Raw genomic sequence first — 22629 nt, forward strand, 5'->3', positions numbered from 1 at the left:
GACCTCATTCAACTGAACAGGAAACTATAAAGCGGAGGGACTCCAGAGGCACTGCCAGGACGAGGTTCCATTCTACAGAGTCACGCCGTCCCCAAAATACACAGCCTAAAACCAAGGTTATACTACCCCACCAGATTAGGGATAAATAACATGAGATTTGGTTTTTGGCAGTTGACTCGGAAACAAAAACAACCGATTAGGACACTTCACAAATGTAGCTACTGAGCCGACTGAACAAGTTTACGGTGTCAGCCTGCACATACATCTTGTCACCAGCAGATGGCAGTGTGGTCGTTAGAGGCTGAGACGACACTGAAATTTCTAATCCATGGTTAAACCACTTTATTCAGGGAGTATAGCAATGAATGTTCTGGCTGTCTTCTTATCTCAATGCTTTCGTTACAAACAGAACGCACGCAGTTCTCAGTTGGCAGAGCGTGTCCCTGGAATGGGCTCTGGAATGGGAGAGGGGATGTTAAAAGCAAGGGCTGTAAAATGGCCTGTAATCTTGAGAGCTTTTACCTGTTACAGCAGTGACTGAATGTAAAGCAATCAGCTGAATCCTGTTGGCTATGGGTTCTCCTCTCTGTCTGTGTAGTCTGTGGTTGTGTGGTACTTTGTAAGACTTTGCAATGCCTTTGATGTTGGATAATTCCTCATAAAAAGGGGGGAAGTGTATGTGTGTGTGTGTGTGTGTGTGTGTGTGTGTGTGTGTGTGTGTGTGGTTCAACACTGAACCTCTACAGAATGACTAGTCTGCTCAACTTCCTCATGACAGACAGAGAGAAAGAGAGCGTGATTTCGAAATCTCTTATTTTACACCTAATGTTGTCTGATGTCTGTGATTTACTTCTATAAAATAATCTCTGAATAAATAATCTGTGAATGTAAAATAATCGGACTAATATAAAAACAAGTAGCTGAGTAAATAATCGCACCGCTTATCTAGCATCATTTCACAGACCATGACTCAGAGCTCTACTTCGAGGTGTTGTAATCACTCAAAGTACTGATCTAGTATCAGTTTCGCCTTTCATAATCCTAATAATCAGAATTGTACGGACCCCTAAATCACTACCTCTACTTTTAGATGTTTGACAAATATGAGGACAGATTTAATTTCTCCTTGTGATTGTGCGTCTCGTGAGACAAAGGGGAAAAACAAAATAAAACAAAAACAAACAAACAAAACCAGTCATTGTTACCTTTAAAGTGAGCTGTTCTTTAGGTCACGGTATGAGTCCAGATGATAACACAGAGTGTACTTCAGGGATTTTAATTCTAAATTTATACCAAAAGTTTATACCAGTCAGCTCACAAGCCAACAGCAACATGCCAATCAAATCACAAACTGCAGTGAAAATATGTTTTCATTCATCATATGCAAATAGGATTAAAGTGTCTTGTCACTTTTCAAACATAAGGTGCACTGCCTGTAATACCATTATTCAGTTAAGAATAGGTTTATTCTCAAAGGAGATGACACATTAATTACCAGTAACTGCAAGTCTTCCTGTGAAAACCTATTAGCATAGAAATATGTCCTGCTGTACTGGGATGGGCTGTGGACTCAAGAATGCATTAAAAATATTTGTGTGTGTGTGTGTGTGTGTGTGTGTGTGTGTGTGTGTGTGTGGGAGGGGGGGGGGGGTGTTGCTCACCACAGAAGCTCCACAGAAGTATCAAAAGAATGATCATCCACACATTGAAAGAGGATTTTTTTTTTTTCGTTTCCTGTGAACACATCCTCTTCTCTGAATGTCCAGACACACCTTCCATCCAGTGGCAAAGAAAGCTCACCATTAAAACCATGAGTCAGCGGCAACGGATTCAGTAATTCAGTGGATCAACGTTTTGGATTTAGTCTTCAGTCATCTTGTGTTCTTTGCTCCTTTATTTTGCTTGAGACTGTCTGCTTTATGTCACTCTCTGTTCCATATTCAGCCAGTGTGGGATTGCAAAATGTCCAGCTGAGTGAAACTGCCGTCTTACCAGTGCATTTCACCAGTGTGCTGACCATGTTAGTCCCACCCTGTGAATCACTCACACATGTGCGCACACACACACACACACGCACACACACACACACGCACACACACACACACACACACGCACACACACACAGACATACACACACACGCACAGACACACACACACACACACACACATGCAGTGGTAGAATTCATACAAATCAACACAGTTCAAGGAACATGACTTCAAGCCAACAGTGGTTAATGACAGATTCCATTTATGAAAAAGTCATTTTTCGATAAACCACTTCAGATACTGTACTGTCCTATTTTTATTGGTTCACCTGAAACTGAGCCACTTTCGCTTCTGAAAAGTAAGCTCAAAACAAACAGCCAAGCTAGTCTGACACTTCTCTGGCTCCCAGAATGTGGTTTTCTCTTGTGGTGAGTTACCACTGTCAATGACAGACACATCTGAGGTCCATATTTGGGTTATTATTTGGTTATCTCTTAAGGCAAGGTTACATGTTCAGAGCATGAGTCTAAATTGTTAATAGGTTTATTTTTTTTTTCACAGAACCCCAGGAAACCTGTGTAGCTAGGAGAATTTAAGGAAAGTAGGGTGAGAAAATCAGACGACAAATATGTGTGTGTGTGTGTGTGTGTGTGTGTGTGTCTGTCTGTCTCTCTCACTCTCTCTCTCTCTCTCTCTCTCTCTCTCTATATATATATATTTAAATATATAGTTGTCGACTAACCACACAGTTTCGTTGTTTCATTTTTCCTGTTTACAATATTTATAATAGTCATGAGCTCATGATCCTAAAATACTTTGTCCACAGGTGAGTCATTACATAATAAAATCACCTTCACGAATAACTCTTTCGTATAAGAAACGCTCTCTCGTTGATATGACTGAACTGTGAGTGCGCGACTGAGTGATGAGACACAAAACTCCACCCGCCCCGGGGGCTTTTGGTCTCGTGGGCTTTCGTGACGTAAGGCAAATTTGAACATGACTTACGCTATATAAATCTCCAGTTACACTACACCTGACGTTATTGCAACAATGATACCGATTATACTCATCTCGCTTCTTGGACTTCTCCCTGTCGTTTGGTTATTTTCAAAGCGTACAAGGTAAGTATATTCAACATTATCCAATAATGTGCGTGCACGTTTATGCTACTAAGGAGATTGCTAATGATGATGATGATAATATACGTAGCCTGTTTATTTTTTTGTTCATTTATTTGTTGACTTATTTATCAAAAGTAACAGAACACGTTCACGATCTATTCTTGTATTTTTAAACGCTTAACGGAAATATAGACTATTAACTGCACTGTTTCAGTTTCCGTCAGTTATGTCGGAGCACTGCACAGAGTTTAAAACATACTTTGATGTATGACTATGCAGGTTAGAGAACGAGCCACCTTTGGACAAAGGTTACATACCCTGGCTTGGTCATGCACTGGAGTTCGGAAGAGATGCGGCAAAGTTCTTAACAAGAATGAAACAGAAACATGGTGATATTTTTACAGTAAGTGTTTTTGAAGTCAAACTGATCTGTTACTCCCTGCAACTTCTTCCATTGCTGTCGCTCAGTTTTGTATGCCGACGTAGAGCACGAAAGATGTTCGATTTGCGACCAAAATTTGTCACTGACACAAGTACTTTCACGTTGAGAGTACTTCTTACACCCTGTTCGTGCACCTGTGTAGGCAAAATTTCGCCGTGACAAGCTGAGATTCTCGCGCCTGTCGGTGCCAGTGCATTTATCCTCAGTAGATACATTCAGTGCTTGTTATTCCTACGCAAACAGCGCGGAACGAGGAACTTTTGAATGGAGTTCAAGAATCACAAGCCAGGAGCATAAAATGAGTCAACCACTATCTCCGTACTGTGTTTCTGTGTGCCAGCCTTAAGGCCAAGGTCGGTGGAATCTAGCAGGCATTTCGGCGAGCGCGGACACACACACACACGCGCATTTTATTCTTATTGAAGTTCGCAATAAAATTTTGGCTAAAAAGGATTTCTTCTGAAGCAGAAATACAAGGGGTTATTTGATAAACATTGAAGAGTATCTGATGAGGTTGTTAACTTAAACAGACTATGCTAAACTACAAAAACAAATTGCCAGTTGCTTAACGTTCAAAATGCCTCACAACAAATACATAAGCCTGAATTTCAAATACAGGAGTTCCTCCCCAAACATCCCAGCTGTCCTGCTATTACACGTTCATTCTCACACAACAAAAACTCCTCACAGCAGCATGGTTCTTTACTCCTAACTCCTCACTGATCAGGACGGTGGGGTCACCAATAGGCTAAAGAATGCCGGCATGCAATCTCTTCACTATTAATATTGTTTCCACGAATGCCATTATATCTACTACATTTGTAATATCATTTTGATCAAATCTAAATGAACAGTAGCTTTAGACGTACACGATACTAATGATTCAGAAATCATATCCACTTGATCCATTTTTAATATCATATCTGGGTTTCCGCTAAATACAGGGCATTTAATCCTCTCTTTTTCTACTAAAACTTACATTAATCTCATCCTGGGTACTACATCACATTCACCACGGTGCTGATGTTACACGCTCACGTGCTAACGATGCCGATTTGATGTGTTTCAGGTCCGAGTCGCCGGACGTTACGTCACAGTTCTCCTCGACCCAAACTCGTATGACGCCGTCCTGTCAGACACGACCACGCTGGACCGGACACGCATCTCTCAGATGCTTCTGCAGAGGATCTTTGACGTGCGCTTGCCCAGTTACGAAGCTGAGGCTCAGAGGCGGTGTATGGAGAGGTAAGGGGCTCGGACAACGCGTTAGGAAAGGTGCTGTAAAACGTACAGAATTCCGTCTGAATCCGAGAGCCGTGAGCAAGAGCTCGACTGGCACTTGAATCTCCGAAGGAAGCTTGTGATTTGAAGCTCTATAATTTTCACGACACGAACTTAACAGTTCGTCTCGGAAAAGAGGAAGCCGCGCCGCTGGCCAAGACATCGAAGCCTTTATTTCCGACAGAACATTTCCACATGCTTTTTTAATGAGGTAATGTTTGGGTTACATGTTGACTTTTCTTCTGCATCGCTGTGTGTGTCTTCGTCCAGGTACTTCCAAGGGCCTAGTCTTTCACAGCTGTGTAGTTCAATGTACCACAATCTTCAATTTCTGTTAGCAACAGACACGACCCCAGGCTCAGTGGAGTGGAAACAGAGTGGCCTCTTCAACTTCTGCTACAGTATGCTTTTCAGGTAAGTCTTCCTCTTAAAAGAGAATTAAACATAAGCGCACTAGTTAGGTATTTGGTACAGACATTTGTTGAACAGACCAAACCATGTCTTTCAGTTGTTCAAAGAAACAGAGAGATTGAACAATGAACAAACTATTATGTTCTAACCAGCGGGGAGTCAGAAGTGTTTAGGCTTGTATTGTGAGGATTTGCCGTGTTTGAACGATCAAGGCCTGGCTTCCAGTGTTCTGAAAGCTTTCCTGTCATTGTGGTCTTCCTGTCATCAGCCTCAAGCCTGAACAAATAGATTAATGAGAAAGAGCTGTGTCCTAGAACACCTCACTCGCATTCGAGCAAAGATGCTTTCATATTCTGACAGACTCACTAGGTGTTTACAAACCTCGGTAGCCATGGAAACGCGACATGGGCAGAAGCCAATTCAGAGAGCTGGGACAGGGTTAATCCACCTTACACTTTAAAGTACACATTTCTTTCCTAAAATGCAATGCCGCATTTGTTCTGTTTTCCACCCGCAAACAAAACAAAAATCACACACTCATACGTGTCTTACATAATACCACACACGCAGTGAAAGAATGAGACATGTTTGGGCAGGGTGCGGCTGTCTTGCATGAGTTGTGTGTTTTATAGGACAGGAACTGAATGTAGGCTCACACACACACACACACACTCTCTCTCCCGCCCTCTCTCTCTCTCTCTCTCTTCCTCACACACGCACACACACACACACACACACACACACACACATACAATGTTTTGTAAACACTGAGTTTGGTTCATTAAAGCTGCTTTGGACTTTAGATCAATGGACCATTTCAAATTTGAAGTAGATTTCCATGGAAACAACAAAAGTAAACCACAACAGTATCATGCTGTACAACTCTTGTGTAACAATCTGACAGCAAATTACATGTGTTACAAATTTTCCAAGTGAAACTCCACAGTTTTGCAGAAGTGGGTTATGGGAAACGTAGTTCTTAGGGATACATAATGAAGAGATAATGCTGTTCTTGAAGTTTTGTCTGAAGCTTTTTAAGAGTCTGGAGAAACCAGGTAGTTGTACCTAGTTCAAAGACACTGTTCAGTCTCACAATGGTGTATGGTTTTAGTGTTGTTTTAGAGACAAATGTCAGGGATCTTTGAGTAACCTTGCAAAACAACCTTTAAAAAAAATTCTATTTAATCACCACATTTACAAAAGCTGGTCCTACCCTAGCCCAAATTAGGGTTATGGGGACTTTTTTTTTATCTTCTTTTACCTCCATCTTCTCATGTTTTTTGTGCTTCCTTGTGTCTCTATTCTTCCGCTGTAGGGCTGGTTACCTGTCGATGTTCGGAACAGAGAACAACAACAAGGCTGAGCTCTCTGCCGTGTACGAGGAGTTCCGCAAGTTTGACAGGCTTCTGGGCAAACTGGCACGCTCAACTCTGACTAAAGGTAATCTGATAATGCAGGTGAAATTTAAATTAAAAAAAAAAAAAAACAGAAAAAGGTGGATATTGTTTTTAAAAAAAAAGGAAGGTTGCAGAATGTTCTGGCATGCTCCGTCATGTTGGTTTTTTAAAAACATTTAAGCTCTTTGGCCACTTTAACAGGTGTCTATGAGCTTTGTCTCACAGTGACACATGGTTGACAACTTAAGCTTTGTGTGTGTGTGTGTGTGTGTGTGTGTGTGTGTGACACAGAGGAGAAGAAGGTGGCTGTTTCGGCCCGGGAGCGTCTGTGGGGTCTCCTGTCCTCGGCTTTGCAGAGTGAAGCACCTGAATTTCAGTCCTGGAGGAAAAGATACCTGCATCTGTTGGAGCAGAGCGGAGCAGGCCCAGAGACTCAGACACGAGCCATGCTTATGCAGCTCTGGCTCACACAGGTGAGTGCCTTTCATTGTCTGTCTGTCAATCACATGCACACACACTCTCATTCTCACAGAGACAGACATAGACACACGTTCAGACACACACACACACACACATACACACAAGCATATACACGCAGGCATGCACACACTTTCCCAGGCACTGTGAGAATATGTTTTGTACTCATCTGACACATGAGATATATGGAGAGAGATAAAGGGAAGGTAGGGAGAGAGAGAGAGAGAGAGAGAGAGAGAGAGAGAGAGAGAGAGAAACAGATAGAGGGAAAAGCTCAGATTCCTTTCATCTGAGGTCACTACCTCCGGTCTTGCTTAATGGTGAAACATTCCTTTAGCCGAAATGCCAGAGTGACATGGCTTTGATATCAGTCAATGGGAAACTGAGGAAGAGAGTGTGGAGTGGACAGATCTTTGTGAGTGACTTGGCAGACAGCAGCGACCATGGGTCCAGCAGGGCACAATACACAACCCAGTAAAAATAAAAAAAAAGAGTCTTTCGCATTGGGACTCAGAATACCAGCTCAGTCATAATTACTGAGTCAGATGACACAGGGCTATTCAGTGGCCGTGAAGTGGGGAAAAAAAAACAAAAAAAACATGCACATATTTTCTCAACGTCTCACTGCAGCCTTATGGTCTGTGACGCATTCTTTAACGTTTATGTATGCATTTAAAACTACGTCTGTGATTCTGTTGCCATAAACCTGGCTTATGATATCAAATCTTAAAACAAACTACCACTTTCTCTTGTCCATGTCAGATAGGGGGTAGACTGTGGATTGCATCCTGTGTGTGTGTGTGTGTGTGTGTGTGTGTGTGTGATTTGTGTGAGTGTGTGCATGCATGAGTGCTTGTATTGTAAGTGTGGGTGTGTGTGTGTGTATGTGTGTGTCTGTCTCTCTCTGTATTTGTCTGTGTGATACAGTAGGGTGTAACAAGCAACCTCTTTTTACAGTATATGTTGGTTAGGGATGCAGAGTGTGGATTTTGTCTTTTAGTTTGTGTGAGTGTGTAGCTGTGTAAGTGTGTGAGTGTGTTTGTTTCTGTGTGTACGTGCATGTGTATGTCTTTCTATGCATATTTTTTGTGTACAAATTAGAATTTAAGGCTAGACTCCCCTCGTGTTGTAATAAATATGTTCGTACCCATTGGACGAGGACTTGCCCTCCTCAGCAGGTCACATGACCACGCTGACTTATAAAGGAGACAGTGTTGAGGACCGAGGGATGACAGCACCTCCTTTGCCCGAGCTTCACTCCTCATCTGTCATTACTTCATCTGTCTGTGTGAAGAACCCGTTCAACCTGCACCAATTACCGCTTGACACGTTCAACCCTCATGTTCTCTGTGTGTGTGTGTGTGTGTGTGTGTCTGGCAGGAAGCAATACCCACCTGTTACTGCACTAGCAATACAATTCTGCCTGGCCTGTGTGACAGAAGATCATTAACTCAAATTTTTGTGGTCAAAGGACTGTGAATATTTCAGTATAATGAATAAGAACACATTTAAAAGGCATAAGAGTATAGGAGCTCGCTGTTTTTTGGTGTAGCCGTTCTTTTTCGGGATACGCTTGTCAGAAGGAACTTGTCAGAACAGTTTGATTTGGGTTGCTAAGGTGACTGAAACTGGAAAGCACAGTGTTGTTTAAGGCCATCAGAATGTCTGTGAAGTACATCATAAACAGTGGAATGTTTTCTATCTTGTTACCAGGGCAACGCTGGACCTGCTTCTTTCTGGCTGCTGGCTTTCTTACTCACCCACCCTGAGGCGATGAAAGCAGTTAGAGAGGAACTCAGAGAGCTACAGCGCCCTCCAGTGGACGCAGCACAGAAGCACACTCCTGTTTTCGGTAGGAGACATGAGCAGCGCTAGGGGGCGTGGGGTTTTACGGGTTTAAGTTTGCCACATTTGGATTTTTACCTCATCTAGAAAAGAATGTGGTAAAAAGAAAAAAAGAAAACATCTGGTAAAAAAAAAAAAAAGCATTTGAATGATGCCACAGTGTGTCTTAGTATTATCTGACACCCTTTGTAGCCGTGGATAAAGTCACGTAAAGGACGGTTTGTAAGTTCATGGTGTAAACACTCTGACGCTGTTCTTGGTTCACGTTTTTCAGACAGTGTACTGAAGGAGACATTACGCATGACCTCTGCTGCCTTCGTCACCAGAGAGGTCCTCCAGAATAAGACGTTACGTCTGAGCGGCGGGAGGGAGGTTCTCCTCAGACAAGGAGACCGTTTGTGCCTCTTCCCTTTCCTCAGCCCTCAAATGGACCCTCAGATCCATCCGGAGCCAGAGGTGGGTCTAACGACCAGGGCAGGGCTGTCAAAACCCGTTCCTGGATCAGGAGAACGGAAATTAGGGCGTCACTCATTTAATGAGTACAGTTGACCATCACCACTGAGAACATGAAAATGCAAAGTCTGTGGTTTAAATAGCTGTTTGCTTGGCTACTAAGAGATGGCAGCGTGTTTATTGGAAAGAAGTTGTTCGAAGGGTTTACTGTAAAACATTTAGTCTGGACCACAGTCAGTCGCTTACAGTACTCTGAAGCATTTGTCTTGATACAGAATAGCTGTACTCAGTACAGCTTCTTTTCCTGAAAATTTATTGGTATAACGGTACACAAAACCCATGGTTTGGTGAATGCCACATGTTTGAGGTCACAGTTTGGTGAAAAAAAAAAAAAAAAAAGCCAAACGCAAGTTTGTATTTCAGACAATAGCTTCTTTTGTTCTGTAAACGCAAGGTTATTTTGTGGCAAAAGAATTTCAAAATAACATTTGGTAGACTCATTGCTTTCTCCAAAAATAGGATTATTAATGTCATGTTTATATCACAACCATGCGGGGTGTAGTCTTAGACCCTGCAGTAAGCCTTGACCAGCAGTTCAGTGTACACGACGTCTTACATAGCGACACGTACGAGGAAAGCACCCAAGAGAAGGGCAGTCCTTTGCACAAGGCTTCGCACTGTTTTAAATCGAGCCGGGATTGGACTCTTCAGGGGCCAGTGGGTTAATCCCGAGAGATCTGCTGGAAGATTAGCTGGTCAGCGCTGTCACTAAGAGAAAGGCAGGAGAAAGGGGCTGGCGAGGACAGAGATTATCCTACAGTCTGGAGGAGCTGATGAGACAGGCTAAGGGGTCAATGTCTGCACTCCCTGTAGAGTTTAAGTATTGGGGTTTCGGGGTGTGCACGCTTACCTTTGTACCTTACATAAAAGACATTGGTGTATATATCAATGTATCAGTTGTATCCAATGTGACGTTTTAATGAAGAACAGAGCATTGTCTCGTTATCTACACAGCAAATTCTATAGCGTTAAATCTACTCTGAGAGAGTTCATTTTAACACTAAGCTGGTGTTTAATTTTGTCCCAATCTTTGCAGTGTTAATTTAACACTTCCTAAAGTGTTAATAATACAACTCAGATGCAGTGTTAAAATAACTCTATCCATAGTTAGAAATGAACTCTGCTTAACACCAGAAAGTGTTATCTGCTTGCTACACTGGTTTCATAACTCTGTAGTACGAGTTGAATCTCTAACACTTCTCAGTGACACCAACTCTCTTTTGCAATTGACTCCTTTAGTGTTAAATCATGTTTTTGCAGTGTCAATTCAACTCTATATTTAACACTTTTGCTTAACACTAGAAAATCAACTCTGAGAGCTTTGCTGTGTACTGTCGTCTGATGCATGCCTCCTTATCAGGGACTGCAGATGTGTGTACAACCTAATCATCAGGTCAAAGATCGATGAATATTACTGTATGTAGCTAATGATAGACGAATCTTTCCCTGACATTTTGTTTTAATAAAACTGAGGACCCCGATTCTTTTGAAATGTATTTAGTTTACGACGGATTTGTTTGATCACCGGTCATGTTGTTGAATTTGCGAAAACATTGTTCGTTTTTCAGTGAATTTTAAGTCAGTGCGTTCCAGTCACAATTTCGATCAGAAGAAATGATCTCACCACAGCGTCTTCTCCTGTGTAGGGGCGTGTCACTCCAGTCTGTCGCTGTCAGAGACAGCTTGTGCCAGCGCTTGATAAACGTGCATTGTTAAAACGTGGAATAACAAACGGCTGATGGTCTAACTTGTCTTCTGTCTTTTAATTTTTCAGAAATTCAAGTTTGACCGCTTCTTAACCACGGACGGAAAAGAAAAGACAGAGTTCTACAAAGACGGTCGGAGGATGAAATATTACAGCATGCCCTGGGGGGCTGGAGCCAACGCCTGTGTGGGGCGTCATTTTGCCGTCACTGCTATAAAACAGTGAGTATGACATTTAATCTCATCTCTGTACCACGTGGACAAATGAGGGACATTTGACTGAAGTCCCATGCTTGTATGACGTGATATCCAACACTCTGTAAATGTTTTCGTTTGACTGAAGTCCCATGCTTGTATGATGTGATATCCGACACTCTGTAAATGATTATCGTTAGACGGTCACAACTCTTAAGAAACAATTACCATTGCCATTTTCCATGTCTTAAATTTTAATCAACATTTGGAGCAACTGAACTGGACTTATTGTAATTTAATTAATGTGTAATTATAGAAGATACCTGAATAAACGGCGCACAATACACAATTTTTTGTAGATGTTAACAATACATCAGAGATGAAGCGATATATTTAGTATGTACTCTTGGTGTGAACTGACACTGTGATCAAGTTCCATGACTTGTCAATCAATAGACACTCGCTCTCTCCTCCCCTCATTGTGTCCCTGTTTCTCCTCTCCAGGTTTGTATTTATGGTCCTAACCCATTTGGACCTGGAGCTGAGTGATCCGAATGCTACCATTCCACCGGTCAACCCCAGCCGATATGGGTTTGGGGTGATACAACCAGACAGAGACCTGGAGGTCCAGTATAGACTCAGAAAACTGCCTCGGAACTGGTCAAGTCCTGCCTACACTTTGTAGACTACTACAAGAGCAATGTGTTCCTGTTAATATTTGTAAATATGTGAACTAGCTGCAGTAACATGTATCAGACTTGTAAAATAGTGCATTTTATTTATTTCAAACAGAAGAGCTTTGTAAAATAAAATTTTCATATACATTCTGGTCTTCAGTGTATATTATTTATTTAATTATTTTGACATCGTATTCCTATAACAGATTCTGCAGGAACACACCAGCAGGTGTCAATAAACTTAAGGCAACCGCATAATTTACTAAGAGCACACTGTTGACTGTCCTCTAAATGACAGCGGTATAATTTTATTCTAGTGCACTGGGACACCATAATGGTAAAGTTGTGTTTTTGTTGTTGTCGATGGCTGGCAACATGTTTAGTGTTGTTTAGATGTTAGCTCAGTGTTAACCGTTCTCTTTCTCGAAGTAAGCCAGTACCATTATTTGTATGTTTTCAGTATGTAATGATAAATCCCATTATTTTAATGCTTTAAAGAGGAATTGAGCTAATTTACCCGCGACAGGAAATCTTAAGTCGTGATTCTGTTTAAATGAAACATCTTGAGAGTGTTGCATATGGGCGTTTTCAGTCAAAACACATTCGAAAAACCAAATGTTTGGGGAAGATGACTCACTGGCTTTCCTCAGCTCCAACCAGGAGATGACCCATTAATTTTGATTAGCTGCTTGTACCCAAGGCGCCATCTTCGCACAGGTTACTTCGCCATGGCTAAAGGAGGGAGGCTGATCCCTGGCGCGGGCTCCTTGGCTCTGGATGGCAAGGGTTAACTGCGCGCTCAGTCTCTCGCTCTCTTTCTCTCTCCCTCTCTCTCTCTCTCTGCCGCTGGGCGGTAGAGCTATAGCGAGATTCAGCCATCTGCAAGGAAAGCAGCTGTCGCGTCTGCCTCCACGCAACAGACGTGAGAAAACCAGGTCCGGAAACCTTGTGGATTCCTCACAGACTTGTTGATCATTTTTCAAGAAAACAAGCGAGCGAAATGCAGGGAACGAGTTAGGATTCCACGCCCGAGTATGTGCGGAACGGAGGGGAACGGCCCGCCGTTCTGGCTTTATTCAAACTGGAGAGTAAAGCAGTGACGCTCCGTCTTTCTCTCATCAATTACTTGCTCTTATTTCAAACGTTCTCATCAAATGTGTCTCCCCAAATTAAAGGTAAATATTTACTATTTCTCCCAGCATAACTGAACATGTTCTTTATTATTATTATTATTATTATTATTATTATTATTACGTTGTTGTTTTCAATGATCGACGTAAACTGAATAAGAGAAGTGAGGGTGTGTAAACATTACCTTTAGGCATTTGTGTGTGTGAGTGTGTGTGTGTTTTTTTTTATATAAAACCTTTTTGACAGGTTTTATTTGTACCTATTCATATAATTAAATAAACTCCCACCACCACGTGTGTTAACGACAACACCCTTAAGTATGCACACATTTAGTAGAAATATTACAGTTGTTTTCATGCAGTGTGACACTGAATCAATATTATGATGTGAGCCCCTCCTCCTGGCTCTCATTTACCTTGTGTTTAAATTCTTGCCCTGTTGACAGTGCCCAAATAACAGCAAGATCCTTTGGGTGGATTTCTGAAGTATATGCTACCTTCATTGCGCATGTTTCAGTGCACTGGGCGCAGTGTAGTGATAATTTCTCGATAAATCGGGTTTCTGTCGATGTAATAGACCGGGATTGGCCGCGGGTACATTGCCACATCGCATAATGCACAGTTATGAATCGACTCCTTCATTTAAGTGTTCGAAGCAACTTCTTTCACTGACAAAAATCACCGTTATTATAACATCACAGACAAACCGCAGTCAATACCGGCGTTTAATATGATATCTTCAGGGTTTCGTCATAATTTTTGCTTCTAATTATTGTGCGTGCTGCTCCTTTGATTTGGTCTGTTATTGCTAGGGCGAGATACTTAACTCTTTAACCTCAGCTGAGAACAGGACAATGACCGTTAAATCACACTGCTCTGAAAAAAGATGACAAGGCAAAGAGAATAATTTCTTAAAGGACATTCCACGACTATATACCTTTGTTCTGAAATGCTTGACTCTTTATTGGTGACCATTGCGGTAGACCATTTAACAGCAAGGGAAAGACGTTGCTGACAGTAAAGACTGACAGTGCTGAGACGGCAACTGATGCATCACACTGATGAATGGACGGTTGAATAGGGTAACTGGTGTACATTGGCGGCTTATATTAATTTTATAGGTGTTCCTGTGGATAAGTGTTCTTTCGTGCTGTGGAACAATTTGTTCGAAATTGAATTTCGACTAATATTCCTTTCTTTTGATTGAAAGGTGGATTGTCTTTTGGTTTGTTTTTTGTTTGTTTGTTTTTTTAGAACCTTCTATTATTCAGAAGTTTCTTGTTAAACAGAGAGAGGGAGAAAGAGAGAGAGAATGCATGAACGAGTGCACCAGCGAAGGCCCATTTCAGCACTATTTTGGTGGACAGCTCCAGCGCTTTCACGAATGGGACTCAACCACAGAATACTAGTGTTCCTTAGTCCAGATTGAGCGCCCCCCCCCCCCCCCCCCCACCTCCTCTCTCTGTCTCCCTCTCTCTGTCTCTCTCTCTCTCTCACACACACACACACACACACACAGAAAGAGAGAGTTAAGGTTTAAACCACCTTTCATAGCGTTTGAGAAATGTTCTCCGGCTATGCCAAAGGCCATCGACGGTGCGTCAACATTTCCACAGAAGCAATATTTCCTTGTTTTCGTCCTTTTCACAGAAGCAGCGATGGAAGGAGACAACACGGAGAACAAGCGGTAACAACTCGCCCTGCTACGTTTTTTTTCAAACTATCTAATCAATACGAAGTCATCTAAAAGAAAATGGATAAACCATCAGCAAGTATGAGTAAAACAGGCTCACGGTCGACTGCCTCTCTTCCTCCGGAGCCGGTGGATATCATCAGGAGCATGTCCTGTTACCGCCGAGTCCGGCTGAACGTTGGGGGTCTCCCTCACGAGGTCCTCTGGAGAACGTTGGACAGGTTGCCGCGCACGCGGCTTGGCAAATTAAGAGACTGTAAAACCCACGAGGCACTCATGGACATTTGCGACGACTACAACCTGGACGAAAACGAATACTTTTTTGATAGACATCCGGGGGCGTTTACCTCCATCCTGAATTTTTACCGCACAGGAAAGTTACACATGATGGAGGAGATGTGTGCTTTGTCATTCAGCCAGGAACTGGACTACTGGGGGGTGGATGAGATTTACCTGGAGTCGTGCTGTCAGGCGCGTTACCATCAAAAGAAAGAACAGATGAATGAGGAACTGAAACGGGAGGCCGACACACTAAAGGACAGAGAAGGAGAAGAGTTTGACAACACGTGCTGCTCGGAGAAGCGCAAGAAACTTTGGGATCTCTTGGAGAAACCAGGCTCCTCTGTCGCAGCCAAGGTAACGTATTGTATAAACGAATTAGCTGGTGAATCAGTAGTGCAGCTGATCATAAGAGACGTCGGTGACTCGTTAATGTTTTGTTAGGGTTGATTAGTTCATCTATTGTCTCATAGATTCACAAAAAAATGTTAATAACTAATATTTAATAACTCAAATGAAGAATAATTTTAATGTCTTTTATTTAGTCTTTTATCTTTGTGTTTGGTCTTGGTATTGCTACTGAATTTTTATCCCTTTCACCAGTGAGACATAAATGATTGATGGAGACCATCAATCCCTCTAAATTTTGGACTGAAAAGCATCCACTTCAGTCTTAGGGATTCAGATACAGAGATTTTCATGGTCTGGTGTAAAAATTAACCCATAATACCTAAAATAAAGTCCTGCTGCCCACAAGTCAGTTCCAAGATGTAAGATAAATTCATTTTTCCATTTTGATTGGTTTCATACTGTGGGATGATAAGTGCTAATATAAGGCACTACTTTTATCTAGAGTTCCCAGTCTGATTGGTCTGCAACCACTGGCTCCTCCCGTTGTGGGCGGGGCATGGTGTGGGCTCAAGTGGGTAACAACAGGAGTTCAAATTGGAGTTCTAATATAACAACATAATAAAACCCTTGGCATATGTAGAATAGTTGTTGTTAAATTGGTGAGTGAACTTGTTTGTGGTGATGTCATCGTTCTGAATTGTCTTACAGTTTTTTGTGCCTCATGAAACTTTTCGCTTTCATGCCAACATGTCCACGGTCATTATTTTTTTCTCTGCATAATTCTCTGACAGATTGACTTGTTCTTGTTTGTAAGCAGTTTTATGAAGCATTGTGAGCTCTGAGGTTTGCAGGAATGTTTAGGTCTCTCTTTGTTGATGTCGCACATTTTGACAGTGACCCAACCTTGACCATTCTTTATGTAGTGTCCTTACATAGAACCACATGTTTACCAATGAAAATCACACCAGAATAGCTACCTCTATTACAGACAAGAGTTTTAAACATCCACCAAACCACAGATAATGTTTTTCCCCTTTTTCCTTTCAGATGTCTCAACATTTTACTGTTGGACATCTTCTCTGCCAAGAAGATAGAAAAAAAAAAATGCTAACTCCTCACAACCATGTGGGAGCATATATCAGTTTGCAATTAGCTTAAAAGGGCAATGTAAAAGTGCAATTCTGGCCATTGGACTCTACACATACAACTGAGGCCACGTGATCCATCACAGCTGGGTCAAGCAGAGTCTGCACTTAACGGGTCATCCAAAAGTTTTCAGACGTTGAATTAGCATTCTAAAGAGCCTTTGGAGAGTTGGGGTCGAAGCCGCAGTGAGAAGTTATGAGCCCTGGGAGATTTAGTTCATCTCAAGAGCTTTCAAGGCACTTTAAGATCCAACGGATGTTGAAGATCACATCAGTGTCTTTAAGGGGTAAAAAGTTCATTGTTAGAAAGTTTTGTCGTGGAGCGAAGGGTTACAATTAGGAGAAGGGCTAGATTATGGTTAGGTTTGGTTTTGGTTTTAGTTTTCCCCCGTGTTGTCGAAGAACCAGTCTCTCCATCGGACTGCTGGAGCCTTCGGCCCCCAGGTGTATCCGTCCCATACCTGAACACCTCGGAGAGCAGCAAACCACAAGTAGTCATGTGTGACAGTGCAGCATCAGGAAATGGTTACCAGGCAACATAGAGATGACTCAATTTTCAGAGAGGAAATGTCTGCAGACCGTTTACTTCGGAGACCGCAGGTGTGTGTTCAAACAGTGTTTGCAAAGATTGTGATTGGGGTGTGTGTGTGTGTGTGTGTGTGTGTGTGTGTTTGATTACCTTAGGATGCACTAATATTGTACATACATAAAGCTGTAGCACTTAATTTCCCCCGAGTAGTCTCACCCATACTCTGACCAAACAGCGTGAGTAAAGAAGGGTGTGGAGGTATTATGAGGATCTATAGCAGAGTGATTAACACCACTGTGGACTGTGTGTTACTATGTTCAAGTCTGCTTTATAAAACAGTTTACTCTAACAATACGTTACACAAATTAAAGAAAATAACATTTAGTGTAGCCCCTCTCTTCAAATGACGACTGCCATTGAAATGACACTTTGCATGCCTTTGTAATGGCCTCTATTGCCCAAACAATTACATGTTGTTCTGTTTGCTGTATGTGTCATAATATATGTTAGAGTTTACTCTAATTGTGTCATAGTCAATACATTACTTCTATGAGTAGCATGAGTTACCATGACGATCGAAATGCAGTCTGGTGAGTATAGATAGCTTTTTAAGGACCCCTGAGAACTCCATGTGCTCAACATGTCATTAAAGGAAGTCATGTTTTAAACAGACCCGAGCTCGACAGCTCTACTTATTTAACTGTTAGAGGCTGGTGCCTCTGACTTTGGATAAATACGAGGTTTGTGATTGGTTAGTCAATCTATGATTCTCCCTTATTCTCCCTTCATTTATCGTCTCTATGTTACTCAAACGTAGAGCCCAGTGTAGTGGACATGAGTCAGGTGTGCGACTTGCCACGGGTAAACAAACTTCCCTAATTACTAAAATGTCCTGATGGTTGGGCTATGGAATTCAAGCTTTCAGACTCCCCATTCTGAGGCTGGTGGCTTCAGGCCAGCTTGGGGCAAATCTGTTACTGCATGTGGGTCCGTGTTTTCTGTGTGTGTGTGTGTGTGTGTGTGTATACATTTCTCATGGACTCTACTCAGTCCAAGTCTCTCATGAAATAGAAGATAATGCAGCTATGTTTTTCTGAGAGGGGGAAAAAAGTGTGTGTGTGTGTGGGGGGGGGGGGTGCTTTAGTCTGTCTCTAGGCTTATGTTCTTCATTCATTTCTCAGACTTCTTCTGTGTACCTCCAGCTAAATGTCAGGGAAATGTCACATTAATTACCCTTCATGAGTCTTTGCGTCCCGTTTGGTCTTTTGGTTCTCCTTCTCTCCCATTCTCGCTCCGCCCCAGCTCCGTCTACATCTGTCTCAAATCTCATTTCCCTGGATGGCCCCTACCACACAATCAGATTACAGCACGCCACCATCATATCCCAGCAAATTACTGTCTGCTCAAAATCTCAGGGGAAGATTCGCATTTTTTTTATTAACCATTTACTTATACCAAAGAGCCCCTGCTTTTTGCCAGGCCGTGGTGGGAGAATTTGTATGATGTAGAGTCTGAATTGGTGTGTGTGTGTGTGTGTGTGCGTGTGTGCGTACGTGTGTGTGTTTGTTTGTGTGTGTGTGTGTGCAGTTCATTGTCTTTACTGCAAAATCACTCATCAAGGTACACTTCAGTTGAAAAAGCATGGGGGGTTTGGGTTGGTCAAACTCTTTTTTTTTTTATCATGACAAGGTTTCAGTGGTCTTGTTTTATCTGTGTGTTTTCTCTTTTTTACCTCATTAGAATATCGAAGTGACTATGACATAATGACATAGTGACTATGACAAGAATATTTCACTTCAGTTTGTATGCTCTACACTGTTTACTTCCTCTGTGTGTGTGTGTGTGTGTGTGTGTGTGTTTGCGCGTGTATTAGTGCTAGTATAAATGAAATATTCCGTTTCAGTGATAAGCAGATATGGAACAAGGAGAGTTGTTTAACAGGCTGTTAAAAACAGGACGTACTGTTCCCTGTAGGGGAACGTACATGGAAAACCTGGACTTCCAGTCATGGCTTACACATTCCCAGTACGGGTAATAAACATTTCACTGTGTTATTGTCAACAGTGAATGGTGTTTAATCCAATGTTTCGAGCCATTTGAATAGTTTTATTTATTTATGAACTCAGATTTTTTTTTTAAGATCAGGGTTCTGAAGAGCAAATTCAACGCTGTTCACTTAACACTTTGCAGTGCTCGTACTCAATACTGATATAAATCAACACTCACCAGAGTAAATACAGTTACGAAGACGACGGGAAAAAAGTTCTTTCGTCCATGAAGTTGCAACACTACGGCTGTTAAACTGATGTAAAGTAACTCTTTCTAGCCACAGGACATTGTTCTGCCTGAAATGAAGCGTGTCAGCTTTGCCGTGCGTGTGTATGTTCTTGCCTAAGACATGTGGGACCAGTGGAACGGCAGGCGAAATGAAAAAAGGGAAATGAGACTACGACAAAACGAAAAAGACTCGCTCCGAGGATCATCGCTGATCTGTGTGTGTGTGTGTGTGTGTGTGTGTGTGTGTGCAGGAGGATGGCATGATTTCTAATGATCAGTATCTACCACTGCATGTTTTTTCCCCCCTGGATGCTATTACAGATACCAATTACATTTTCTTAACCCAGCACCTCAGATTATATATATATTTTTTTAAATTGTTGTTGGTTATTTTCTAACTGTCGGACTGAGGTAATTATTTCTTTTTCTTCTCCTTTTCTTTTTTTTTTTTTTACCTCAAGGGGCCAAATGGTCTCTGGCAGTGACTCAAACGCAGTATGAATCCTGAGAATGTGCTGTTATGCGGTTATGCTGATGTCTTCATTCAACACAGCCAGTTAATGTTTGGACTTAGTGCCTGCTTTTAAAAACAGGACAGGAGACAAGAGTACATGTCCATACGTACTCACACACTCACACGTACGGAGAGCCAGAGTAAGAGAGAGAGAGAGCGAGAGAGAGATGTATGCCAATGTTAGAAGTTTGTGTTTTTGAGAGGTTAAATCATGATTTGATGTAGGTTTAAACTATAGCATGAGAGAATCTCTGATAAACATTGAAGTCGTGGACTTGACATCATGAGTGGACTCCATCATCTCTACTCCTCCTCTCATCATGACAAACATGAGGAGGACGGCATCTCAGCCTCTCAGCTTTGTCCTGCTCCTCTGCTTCTCTGCCTCCTTCCTATTTGTTTGTGTGTTTGCTTCTTTCTTTCTCTCTTTCTTTCTTTCTTTCTTTCTTTCTTTCTTCCCGTCTGACGCATGCTTGCTCCTACTGATTTAAAATACTCAGTGCTGTAATTACACTTGGTACATACTCACACACACTTTCTGACTATCAAACCTTTTTTTGTTGTTGTTTTTTAAGTCACTCTGTCATTCCTTACCTTACCTCTTGCTCTCTCTCTCTCTCTCTCTTTCTCTGCTTTAGAGTAATTTCACTGTCGTCTGTCCAGAGCATTACACAGGGTCACCTTCCATTGACTGCTAGCGTCTCTCCTGCATTTAGGCTCTGCTTTTTACACTGAGTGCTGTGGAGAAGACCTTTGGCCTCCATAAAACAAACAAACAAACAAACAAATAAATAAATAAATAGAAATACCAGCGGTACCTCTGCCTGACTCCTGCCATCTGGGCAGGCCTGGAGCGGCAGAGATGTCATCAGACCGCACTCCTGTTTATTGCTCTCATTTGGTGTAAATAGAAGTGATCACTTACGAGCTTATTTCTCTCCAAATAGCCACCCAGTGTCCGCTGAAACATGCTGATATTATCTGGGGGCAAAATGGATGTCGGCGCTGTGCATTTCAGATATGGCCTCCGCAGATGGTGCAGCCGATAGGAATGAAAGGTTTGCCTCACGGTTCCATCAGACACGGGCCGATAACCACGGCGGTGAGATCCGTAGGACGGGGAGCCGCGGCTAGCGGTGACTGGCCGTTAGCGAAGGGGCTAACGGCGCGCCCCTTGCTCCCACTGAGTGACTTTATTCCAATAGTTATAATTCTCGGACACTCAGGCTTGTTTCCAGAACATTTCCCCTCTGGGAGTTTCCCTTGACATTCAGTCAAAATAAGCAATACTGAGTCTAGAAAATCAGTCTGAACCTTTGATTTGGGATAAGTTGCTGTGTTGTCAACTGTGAGAAAACACATGAGCTAAACAAGACACAAGATTAAATAACGAGCTTATTAACACAGAGTGGTGTTTATATATATTACTAATATTTAGAAATATTCTGATTGTCTTAAACAACTCCTCTGGTGAAGTTAACGTGACCGTACTTGAGACACTTTAAGACTCTGTCTTAAAGTGTCTTAAAAAAAAAAAAGGCTAAAATGTCTATTCTTTCTTCATACAGACATCTGCCGAGTTGAGTAAGTGTTGTTTAAGATGACCTCTGACCCCCTCTTGTCTGTCTTGCTGTGTGAAATGTTAAGTTTGTGCTTTATGAATCATCTAATGCTATGCCTCATCACCCAGATGGTTCCGGAAAGCCACGGAGCTTGTTACTGTGCAATCATTTCTAATCATCCCATTGGTGCCTTTCATTTGTGTTAGTGGGTAATTCCAGTGGCTAGTGTGTCAGTAAGTCTCCATCTTTCTCTCGATGGGACCTCTTTGAATTACCTCGGCTCACAGTTTTATTTATGGTCCTAGAATCTGAGGGGAAAATAGAAACGTGTCGTCACCGGGTTTGACAGAGCTTATCGTCGCTAAATGGTGAAAATCGATTCCGTATTCACTCTGTGCACTATTTACGGTGCTTTCAATGGCCTTGTAAAGCTGCTGACCTCTGTCTATTATTAGAAGATCAGATACTTCTCTCTGCCAATACATTTCCATATATAATGAATTGAATCCTAATGAAAGCTCCTTCTGTGATGCTTTGGGCAGCTGGCCAGGCTGAGCGCGCACACATGTAGATTTTTCTAACGAAAATGCAAACTCCGATACGGTTTTCCTGAATCCGGTACTGCTCTAAGCTGCATTGATTTGTTCCTTCCACCAGATAGACAGATAGACATGTGATAGATAGACATGTGATAGATAGATAGATAGATAGATAGATAGATAGATAGATAGATAGATAGATAGATAGATAGATAGATAGATAGATAGATAGATAGGTAGACTATGAGTATAGAAGAATATTTGTGTTGTTGGAAGAGAGTGCTGTGAGCAGGCGTGAGATTGTCAGAGACTGGTGACAGGATAAATCAGTGAGCCTGGACAGTACGCTGTGAGACTAGCTCTGTCTGTCAGGGCCACGGGGTGCCAGGCGAAAGGGCTGGAGCCTCAGCAGAAGAGACTTTTCTGGAGCAGGCAGTCTCTCCGCTCTTAGTGACTGGTGTCTGAAATGAAACGGGGGTTAGGGACTGGTGTGGTTCCACAACATCTGTCCCCTCCCAAAGGACTCCTGAAGTCACCAGGGTGTGTGTGTGTCTGTGT

General features: G+C 42.2%; 2 protein-coding genes across 2 annotated transcripts in view; both read left to right on the forward strand.

The window, feature by feature from the left end:
* Window positions 1-3039: 3039 nt before the first annotated feature.
* Window positions 3040-12060, forward strand: ptgis (prostaglandin I2 (prostacyclin) synthase). Its single transcript, XM_030778418.1, has 10 exons — window positions 3040-3110; window positions 3390-3513; window positions 4622-4797; window positions 5104-5247; window positions 6560-6684; window positions 6933-7114; window positions 8832-8970; window positions 9238-9419; window positions 11251-11402; window positions 11880-12060. The coding sequence occupies exons 1-10, from the start codon at window positions 3040-3042 to the stop codon at window positions 12058-12060; spliced, it is 1476 nt and encodes a 491-aa protein (XP_030634278.1).
* A 2875-nt stretch (window positions 12061-14935) lies between these two features.
* kcnb1 (potassium voltage-gated channel, Shab-related subfamily, member 1) overlaps window positions 14936-22629 on the forward strand; it is a 24185-nt gene continuing 16491 nt past the window's right edge. Inside the window, exon 1 of the mRNA XM_030777148.1 lies at window positions 14936-15511. Coding sequence (XP_030633008.1) covers window positions 14936-15511 — 576 coding nt within the window. The remainder of the gene's footprint in view (window positions 15512-22629) is intronic.

Source organism: Chanos chanos, chromosome 6, assembly GCF_902362185.1.
Source record: "Chanos chanos chromosome 6, fChaCha1.1, whole genome shotgun sequence".
NCBI classification, from domain to species: domain Eukaryota; kingdom Metazoa; phylum Chordata; class Actinopteri; order Gonorynchiformes; family Chanidae; genus Chanos; species Chanos chanos.

Excerpts from the sequence above, each read along its gene's own strand:
- ptgis (XM_030778418.1), top strand. The coding sequence starts at position 3,040 with ATGATACCGATTATACTCATCTCGCTTCTTGGACTTCTCCCTGTCGTT. Across the intron at positions 7,115-8,831 it reads TGCAGCTCTGGCTCACACAG|GGCAACGCTGGACCTGCTTC; the intron begins GTGAGTGCCTTT and ends TCTTGTTACCAG. Across the intron at positions 9,420-11,250 it reads AGATCCATCCGGAGCCAGAG|AAATTCAAGTTTGACCGCTT; the intron begins GTGGGTCTAACG and ends TTAATTTTTCAG.